This window comes from Pteropus medius, unplaced genomic scaffold (assembly GCF_902729225.1).
Source record: "Pteropus medius unplaced genomic scaffold, Ma_sr-lr_union100, whole genome shotgun sequence".
NCBI classification, from domain to species: domain Eukaryota; kingdom Metazoa; phylum Chordata; class Mammalia; order Chiroptera; family Pteropodidae; genus Pteropus; species Pteropus medius.
In genome coordinates this window covers 3,159,797-3,169,907 of record NW_024350923.1, presented here as the reverse complement: position 1 = coordinate 3,169,907, position 10,111 = coordinate 3,159,797, and the positions used below count along the sequence as shown (strand labels likewise).

At 61.6% G+C, this 10,111-nt stretch overlaps 1 protein-coding gene across 2 annotated transcripts in view; it reads right to left on the bottom strand.

The window, feature by feature from the left end:
* The window catches only part of LTO1 (LTO1 maturation factor of ABCE1), a 241,480-nt gene that overhangs the window by 58,132 nt on the left and 173,237 nt on the right, over positions 1 to 10,111 (bottom strand). Inside the window, exon 4 of one of the 2 annotated variants that reach the window (XM_039840606.1) lies at positions 5,767 to 5,825. The exons of the other annotated variant lie outside the window; for it this stretch is intronic. Coding sequence (XP_039696540.1) covers positions 5,780 to 5,825 — 46 coding nt within the window. The 3' untranslated portion in view covers positions 5,767 to 5,779. Of the gene's footprint in view, positions 1 to 5,766; positions 5,826 to 10,111 lie in introns of those variants that run through there. 2 annotated transcript variants of the gene reach the window in all.

The following is a 10,111-nucleotide window of genomic DNA, read 5'->3' as shown; positions in this document are numbered from 1 at the left end:
TCGAAATTAATTTCTTGCAAAAAGGGCCGACAGGCAGCCCGGGCTACCTGGGCTCCTTCCATCTTTCTGCCTAGCTGTCCTCATGAAGCAGCTTCCATGGGGTCTCAGGTGGGGAAGGGGGCAGGGAGGACACACGTCTCCACATGGCACGGGGCAGATCTTATTTGTGGCCGTGGCTTATTGCAAGGGACTCTGGGAAACGTGGCGTGTAGCCGGGCGGCCGAGCGCCCAGCTCAGCTTTCTGCGGCTTGGCAGTGGGATGGATGGGAAGGCAGGAGGGAAGAGTGGGCTGTGGCGCGCTGGGCCAGCAAGCATCGGGCATCTCGACTCACATCTGCGAGTGAGGGTGACAGTATCGAGGGCCGCTTGGGAGGGAGAATGGGGCACAGCACGCCCTCAGGAAATGGGAACTACCTCGCTGTTCTCCCTGCCCGGGTTGGGGGCCGGGGGTGGGGTGAGAGCCCCAGTGGGTGGAGTGAAGCCTGGGCACGGGGCGAGTAGAATCTGCTGGAAGCCCGGGAGACTCGGCCTCTGCCACCCTCAGCTGGGGGTGGACCAGGCCGAGGGGCCTCGGCGCTGCCCGCTGTCCCAGGTCTGGCCAAGCTCCTGCGGGCACTGCCCCACCTGTGATGCCATCTCAGCATGCCCAGGGGTCACAGCTCTTCCCTCTGCTCTGGCCCCAGACCCACTGGCTGGGCAGACGCTCGATACATTCTGTTTTGAAAGAAAACAAACTCTTTTGAAACCGCTGCTGGGAGCACAGCCTGAGAGTCTCGTCCCCTCTTTTGGGACCGGTGGACACCTGAGTTTCGGGGAAGGCTGAGGGGGAGGCCTCACGTGGGATGACCACCCACCGCCTCCGCGTAGCCCATTACGAGAATGTCGCAATTGATGTGAGTCGAACTAGGCGCGAGATGGGGGTGACAGATGCGAGTGACGTTGTAAAGCAGACATCCGTGGACTTAGGGCACTCGGGCCCACGGGGGCCCAGGCCATGCCGTGGAAAATCGGCTCGGCCTCAGGTCTCGAAGGCGGGTTCCTGTTTCAAAGGTTCTAGGGGCCCCGGCAGGGCATAGGGCTTGGGGCAGGGCTGCAAGGTGGGGTCCTCGCCATGCCCAGGGTGGCCGAGCTGGAAGGAGGACAGGGTGGCAGAGCCCAGGGTGGGAGGTTCCCGCCACCCTCCGTCCTCCGGTAGCGAGAATGAGCTCCCTGAGAGCTCTAGAGGTTGGAGGTGTCTTTCCTGCAGCCTGAAGGGTGTGGGTGCCCTGGCAGCTGCACCCCACAGTGGGCCCAGAGCCGGGCGTGAGGAGAGCCAAGTCCCCAGTCCAGAGAAGCACGGTCACCCAGCCTGGGTGACCCCCGCACAGCCTCAGAGAGACATGACCTTGCGGGGCTGGGCCAGGGTCACAAGGCAGTGACACCCATGGTGACCTCCTCCCGGGCCGGGGGCTCAGCACTGATAGCTTGTCATGTACCATCTGGGGTCCTCCTCCAAGAACCCACTGAGGGCTGCTAGGGCGCCATCTTGCAAATGAGAAACTGGGCTCCCAGGAGAAAGGGGGCGCTGGCTGGAGGGGGTGCAGCGGGGGAGCGGCAGAGCCACGGCCCTCTGCTCATAGCCCCGGGAAGCCACAAGCCGCGAGGGCACCAGCATGCGGCGTGTGTGCGTGTGCGTGCGTGCATGTGTGTGCATGGGGTATGCATGTGCATGTGTGTGCATGCATGTGTGTGCATGGGGTATGCATGTGCATGTGTGCGCGTGCGTGTGCACACATGAGTGCACGTGTGTGTGTGCACGCATGTGTGTCTTGCCGATGTCGCGTCGGCATCGCGATGTCGTGCATGGCGCATGTGTGCATGTAAGAGCATGCATGTGCAGCGTGTCGCGCGCCGCGTGGAGTGCATGTGCATGTGTACGATATTATTAATAGCGATATTTTTATGTGTGCATGTGAAATGGCGGCGCATGTGTGTCGTAAGATGCGCATGTGTGTGCATGTGGGGTGCCACATGTGCACTGCGTGTGTGACTACTGCGTGAATGCATGTGCATGCGTGCATGTGTGTGCGTGTATGTGCGCGTGTGCATGTGTGTGCGTGCTAATGAAACAAAACCCTGGGGGGTCTAAGCCGGACCTACTTGGGCTCTTCCCCTGACGTGCGGGAGTGTCAGCCCTGGGACCCCGCGACGGGTCCCATTATGGGGCAAGGGTGACTTCGCGTCCTAGAGCCACAGGCTCGAGCCAGGTCCCGGTTCTGCCAAGACCCTCGGCCTTTTCATCAGGAGCCCGCGCCTCGGTGTCTGAGGCCCAGGCAGGCGAGCACCGAGGCTGCGCCCTCTGCCTCTGCCTGGAGGGCCTGCGGGTGGCGGAGGCTCCATGGGCGGGGTGGCCAGGCGGCTCTTTCCGGGTCCCCGCCCCGCGGAGGGGGCCCCACACCAGGACAGGAAGCTCCTCCCGGCACAGGGCCTTTGTGGGTGCAGATCTCTCCTCCGCCACCTCACTCAGCGACGCCCGTCCTTGGCTCAGGTGGCAGATCTCGGGTCCCTTTCCAGGCCGGGGTCTCCGACTTCCCTGCTGGGGTCACCCTCGCAGCCTCCGGCGTCCTCCTTCGTAGGAGTTGTGACGTCACACTGACGTCCGGGCTGCCTTTTTCACTTCCGTCGTCCCCACTGGACTGAGCGCAGCCCGCCACTGCAAACCCTGTGCCCCGGCCCCTTCGCCCCAGCGGCCATGGCGAGGGCAGCCCCCAGGGAGAGCCTTAGAGGGTGGTTGAGAAGGTGGGGGAGGGGCTGGGTGGCCCCTGAGGCTGGAGGGTCCAGGGGCACAGGTGACGAGGTGCTCAAGGTCATAGATTTCATGGCCAGGCAGCCTGCATGGTGCCGCCGACGAGCTGAGTGACCGGGGACAACTCAGCCGCTCCGTGCCTCAGTTTCCCCTTCTGTCAAGTGGGGGTAGTGACGCCCCCCACAGGGCTGTTGCAAGGACTGAACGGGAGAGTTCGTGTAAAGGTCCGAGTGGCGGAAGCACGTCCTGAGTGCTGGGCGTGTGTCAGCTCGCTCTACTTCTTTCTCGTGTGCTTTGAATTCAAAGTTTATTAAGTTACGGAAATGATATATAAATGTTCGAGGCCCAAACTTAAAGGGACCGAGAATAATTTTAAAAGGAAATGTCAATCCCCAGAAATCTTGCCACCAAAGTGACCGCTGTGAGTAACAGACAACCTCCCAAATAGCAGTGGGTTAAACAGGCCAGAGATCGGTCTCTCTCTCGTGCGGAAGCCTGGAAAGGGTGCGGGAGGCCTTCAGAGATTGGGCCCCTTCCTGTCCCCTGAGACATCACCCTGGAAGTGTGGCCCCCCTGTGACTTCTTGGTCCACGATGGCTGCTGGAGCTCCAGCCATCACATCCGTGTTTCAGCCAGCAGGATAGAGGAAGGGGCAAAGAAAGTACACACCACTTAACTTTTAAGGAAGATTTTTGGAAGCTGCAATGTACCCTTCCTCCCTCTCTCTCTCTCTCTCCCTCTCTCTCTTTCTCTCTTTCTCATTTAAGGCGTCACTTAACTGCAAGAGAACCTGGGACATATGGGTTCTCTTACCAGAGAAGAAGGGAGGATGAATATTGGGGGACAGCCAACAATCCTGCCATTCGACATTTGCCATTTCAGTGAACAGGCTTCTTTCTCACTGTTGCGATGTTAGTACACACACACACACGCACACGCACACGCACACACACATGTGCGCACGTGCACAGACAACTTCACACGCATAGGACAGCAGGACCCCAGGCACCTTCCACGTCCACCGTCGGAGATTCACAGGTCGTTTTTAAAGACGGCTCGTGATGCCACCGTGCAGACATGTGATGACCCCGGCGGTACCATTTCCTGGGTCGTAACCCCGGCTGGATGAGCACCCGGGTGCCTGGACGGAATGGTTCCTTAGCGGGAGTTCCCAGAAGCCGAAACGCTGAGTCAAAGCGAGACACTTCTGACATCTGGACGTGACTGGAGAAGCTGCCCTTCTGAGAAGTGTCCTAGCTCACACCCCCCACACCATCTGGTGTCGGTCGCATGCGGGTGATCAGGGCCAAGGCGGCCTGTGTCCAGACCTGAGGTTCACCCTGACCCCGCCCAGGCCTGTTTCCATAACTGCTCGGACGCTAAGGCTCTCTCCTACATCCTGCACAGGGGGCTGTGCCTCCGGTCCTCCAGGGGACCCTGGACACAGACCATCGAGAGACCCTGCCCGCTCCAGACAGCAGCAAGGAGCAGGAGCCTGGCACAGATGCCTGAGGCCACTTAGGGTCAGGCGAAGCAAGAGTCGTGGCCTGGTATCCCAGATGAGGGCTGAGGTGAGTGGCCCATGGGTGGCCCAGCCCCTCGATCAGGTGGACAAAGAGAGCAGAGCCACCAAGGCTTGAGACGTCACGTCTGAGAGTGCGCAGAAGACAATCTGGAGGGCAGCCTGATAGCTCCCAGCGCTAGAAAAATAAAAAACGGGCAGGACGTCCAGTCAAATTCGAATTTCAGATAAACAACAAATAATTTTTAGTACCTCTCAAATATCGCATGGACGGCCTAGAAGTAGAACAGAGTCTGAGGTGAGAAATAGGAGGGCGTCCCCACCCCGGCCCCCGTGAGTGCATTTCTCCTTCTCGTGGGACCCCAAGTCCTTCCTGGAAGACGTGACTGGGGGTGCACGGTCCGTCCACCGTAGAGGTGTCGGGTCATCACCAGATGCTCGCAGCAAGATGACGGCAGGGGGACATGTCTGTGTGGCAGATTGGCACGGGGGCAAAGCCAGGTCTCCAGTGACACCTGCCGACTTCCGTCGCCTCTGAGCTAGAACTCACCTCCTTGCAGATGGGGTCCGGCAGGACTGAAGAAACGAATCCCGTCTTGGAATTAATGAGGCGCTTCGGGGCACAGCGACTCGGGTCCAGGGCCGTGGCATGCCGGGGTGACGGGGTCTTGCATGAACCGAAGCTCAGCCGCGGACCGCCCCGTCCCACCGCGCCAGGCCTCTGCTCCCGGTCTCATCCGTCTGCGTTGCCCCTGAAATTGCACTTGGAGGACACAGTGGGAGCTCAGGGTCGGAGTCCTGGAGGCTATGTGGGTGGGCGGGCGTGCGGTTAATCTTCTCGTTTGCTTTAAAATTTTTCTGCTTTTCTGCATTTCTCAGGTTTTCTCTAACGAAAGACGTCACCTTAATAAGAGGGAAAAATGCATTTGTAAAACCCTCTGCTCTCCCCACCCTCTTTGGGCAGTGAAGCATCCTCTCTGGAAGCTAACACCCGGGCACCACCCCCTGACCCAGGACCACCTTGGACCCCTCGGGGGGCGCTCCCACCCCATGGCCTTTCACCTTGATCAGCAGCAAGAGTCAAGGCAGGGCAGGAGCCGGTAGATGTGGGGCTGGGGCCAGGCGTGGTCCTCAGTGAGGACAGAGGGGACGGGGAGCTAGGGAAGGGCCAGAGACCAGACCTCAAGCCTCGATGGGGGACCAGGAGCAGGGCTGTGTCCAGTGTGCCCTTCCCTCAGCTCCCCCCGGCTAACGTCTCCCATAACCACGGCCCACTCGTCAAGTCAGAAATTCACACTGGGACGACACCGTCACCTAAATCTCAGACTTCCATCAGATTTTACGTTTTTCCACGAAAGTCCTTTTTCCGTTTTGGGATCCCACCCGAGACGCCACGTACCGGAAGCCACGTGTCTTCAGTCTCCATGTTACGTTGTAAGAGTCAACGGCGTTGATGCGTCACCTCCGTTCATTCATTTTGCTGTCCCATGGTGTTTAGTTGTGCGAAACAGCACCGTCCTGTGAATGGGCATCCGGCTCGTTCGCACGGCTGGCACAGAAAACGCGGTGGGGGCAGACGTCCTCACGCTTGTCCCCGGGCGAGCGTGGGCGAGGGTTTGGGAGCGGAATGGCAGGGGTCGCGGGCGGGGCCGAACTGCTGTCCAAACCGACTCCTCCGATTTCCCCCGGTGGAGCCCGTTTCTCTACGTCCACGCGGCGCTTGCCGTGGGCAGTGTCCTTGCTTTTGGCGGAGGGTCGGAGCGATGCCGTGATGCCGCGTGGTGTGAATGGGCATTTCCCCGATTGGGCCGCACGCATTCTACTCTAAATTTCTACTCTAAGTTTCCCATTTTGTCAGTTTCCCTCCATTTTCCCATGGGGTGTTTCTTCCGGTTTGTGAAGTGTCATGGATGCCGGATACTGAGACTCTGTCAGTTCCCATGGAGTTCGCCTCTGGGATCTCCCTGGAGGAAAGAACTTACTGCTTAATTAGGAAGCTTGAGATGACATCAGCCTGAGGACAGGGTGGGCTCAGGGCACACGAGGGGTGAGGGACACATCCGAGGGCTTGGGGTGGTTCCAGGGAAGGGGAGAAAAGGGTAGGAGTTTGGGGCAGCGTTGAGTGACACCCATGGGCCAGAAGTCAGGTAGAAGGGGACGGGGGAAGGGATTTGGGGGACATCGTGGGGACTCTGGCATTTACTCCAGCAGAAATGAGCAGCCACAGGTGGATTTTGAGCAGCCGAGCGACATGACCTGATGTAGATGTGACAGGACCGGATACTGCGCTGAAGAGGGCAGAGGCCGGGGCTGGCAGGGGTCGCGCAGGGGCCGGGCTCCCGCCGGTGTGGACCAGGGTGGTGGCAGCGTAGAGCCGTGGTCAGATTCTGGGGGCGGGGCTTGCTGGACTCACGCGTCGGAGGCGGGAGGTAAGAGAGCAGGATGGAGTGTGAGCCCGGGCGGGTCACCGAGGTGGTTTGTCCTCCGTCTCATTCTGTCTCTCCTCCCCGACTTCCCGCCACGGAAGCCCCTTGCTGACAGGGGCCACTTCCATCTCGTCCAGCACTGTACCCACCCGTTCACTGGTGTCCTCCTATGAAGAGGTCAGGACACAGACACGCACAGAGGGACGACCACGTGGGGACACAGAGAGGAGACGCTGTCACACGCCCAGGTGGGAGGCCTCGGGAGGAACCGCCCGCCCACATCCAGCCTCCAGACTGGGGACAGTAGCGTCTGTGGTTTGAGCTGCCCGGTGTGTGGGACTCGGTACCGCCGGCCGAGCAGCCGCACAGACGGTGCTGCAGAGTGCGCCCTCCGTGCAGGGGCCAGACCCGCACTGCCAAGGCACAGCCACGGGGTGGGGCGCCTGGGGATTGGTGGCTGAGCTGGGGCCGGATCCCCGTCCCCTGGGCCCCCACACTAGTCCCGGGGCCATGGCGCGGGGCAGGGGACAGCATGCTGTCCCTGGTTTGCTTGGCTGTGACACAGGCCCAGCACCTCTGTGACAGAGGAAACCAGGCCGGGTTCATTGTGCACTTCTTCCCAACGGTCCCCGAGCCTAGGACAGGGGACCTCAGGCCTCGAGGCCCCTCCCCCAGCCTGCCTCTGGGGCACCGGCTGTGGGTGGGGTGGGTGGGGGGCACGCTTCCATGTGGCCAGGCCTGCTGCGCCCCTGCCAGCCGCTTCCTCTGGGTGCGTCTGTTTCCTGCAGCCCGGCCGAGCTCCACCCCGTCCCCACTCCCCTTCCTCCGCCTCCCCGGTGTGGGTCGGTGGCCCAGGGCCCAGGCAGGTGGGCGCCGTGGCCCCAGAGGGCCTGCCCACCCCGGGCCACCCAGGCCGGCCCCGGGGGAGGCCGAGGTGTGGAACCGGGGCCGAGGTCTCTGTCCGGGGCCCGGGGAGCAGGCAGCGCGTTGCCAGCGCAGTCTGTTGGCCGGGGGCCGACCCGCCCCATGAGGGATGAGGTAACGTCCTGCAGAGGCCACGCGGAAAGGGCGGAGACTCCCACGGAGACTGGGCCTTTTCCCAGAGACCCTTGGGAGGGCGATGGCTTGGGGCGATCTGCAGGTTGGGGGGCAGGTGCCGGCACTGCTGGGACACACGGTGGGAGCTTGCGGGGTGGGGGTCAGGGCCCCACCCCGGACCCATTTCCTTCTGCTGAATGGACAGTGACAGCCAGCATTTCCCCCGTTTCCTCAGACCCCACCCAAGGGCCACACCGCGTGGCGTCCTGTTGGCGGGGGACACCTGGAGATGTCAAATGACATCAGAATAAAACAGTGGAGAGGAAGAAACAAGGTCCGGGTTCCGGGGCAGCCCCCCACACGCGGGACCTCGGGGGGCTCCCCTCGGCCCCTGGGCCTGCCCCCCAGCCACCCCCTCACCTGTGCCCATCACCTGCTGGGGGCTCCAATGGGACCAGAGATTCAAATGCCCGGGATCTGCTGTGGTCACCTCCCCGTGTTCTCAGATCTACCCCCAAAATGTCCCCTGCTCGTGGGACTCCTGTAGCTGGAGACCCGACCTCCTGAAGAGAGAGGCCAGATGCATGGACCGTCCGGCCTTCAGGTCCCCAGCTGCAGGCAGGAGGGGCGGGACGGGGGCCGGTGGCCAGGAGGGGTGGCGAAGGCTTAGCAGTGGGCTCGCGGGCAGGGCAGGGGCGGGGGGTGCCCAGGCGGGAAGGATGAGACCAGACAGGAGGGAGGCTGGGGCGGGCGTCCAGGCGCGAGGTGGGGGCATCTTGGAAATAATGTCGACTTTGGGGACAGCCAGAGACAGTTGGAATCCTGGCTCCTCTGTGGCCGGGGTGCCCCCCCCAATGCCTGCATGCGCCCCCTGTACACGGGGGGTACCGTGTACGGCTCTGTTTAAAATGACACACAACCTCGCATTTGGGGTCCGAGCAGAAAACGGTTTTTTCTCTTGTGTGTAAAAATCTACACATGACCCAATATTCCCCGTCCTCCTCCCCCCACTTAGCTGAGAGGAGAAGACCCCAGAACCCATTGAGGTTCATCCACTGTCGAAAGGGGGCTCGGTGAAGTGGCACCCGAGAACTGACGGGGCGGGGTCGTCGACGACGGAACTCCAGTGCCAGAGCTGGGGCGCACGCGGTGCTGGCAAAGTGCTCGCATGCTTCCGCTGGTCCCGAGCACGGGGCACACGAACCCTAGCGTCAGGGGAGTGTCCGGCCCGGCATGTGGGCACTGAGGGGCTTCCCAGATGTGGGACTTTCAGAGCTGAACCTGGGAAAGTCCAGGGCTAACCGGGCAAGCTGTCACTCTACTGGGAACAGTGGGGGAGAGCGGCCGAAGGACGGCTTGGGACCGGCCTCGAGGGGTCTTTGCATGCTGGGACAATGGTTGGGACCTTCCAGGTGACGCGGGGCCCCGGGAGACCAAGCAGGGCAGGCGGCGTTGTGGCTATGCTTCTAGAGCGACAACTTAACATTTATTCTGCCCGACCGGCACGGCCGCCCTGAAACCTCACGCCCGTCACAGTGGGGAGCCGCTGTGGACCCCAACTCCCCCCATGCTGCTTGTCGCCGTTGTGCCGTCCTCCTCACACACCTCCTAGTGTGGCTCTTTGAAAATGTGGGGGGTTTTCTTCTCTCAGCCACATGCTAAGATGGGAGAGGACCATACTCTGGGGGGGCCCTGCACCCACCTCTGCTGCACCTCAACTACCACCTCCCCATGGAGCATCAAGTCCCCTGATGAAGCCCTCGGCGGCCCTGGCCGAGCCTGGACTAGACAGGGAGGCAGCGTCCACTCGGGCTGGTGGCCTGGAGCTTCTCCAGCCTTCCATTCCAGGAGGGCCTCCAGCCACCATGCACGGGTGTCGGCTGAGCCTGGACACAGGGGTGAGGAGGACACACCCCCTCGAGGAATGCACGGCGTGGCTGGGAGCAGACATCAAGGCAACAAGGGGCACAGCCTCCCCAGGGTTCAGCGTTCACCCCCCCATTTCAAAGCTCAGCTCCAGCACACCTGCCGAGGCTGGTCTCTGCGTCAAGGCTCCGGTAAGCGACCCCTTCCCCGCGGAGGTGTAAGCAAGGTGACCTCTGCCACCTTAGTCGTCACTCTTCTCCCTGGTCCTTCCCTGACCTCCCTTTCCCCTCATCATTTATGAGTCAGACACACGTGGCAGAGAGCTCCTTTTCCTCAACTATCAAAACTAAACAAAAATCCCTCCCTGCGGCCGCGCTGGGAATATAAGGGGGACCCCATGGCACTTCCTGCACAGTAGATGCGAGTAAATGTGATGGGAGTGATGCTGGCGATGCTGCTGATGCTGGTGATGCT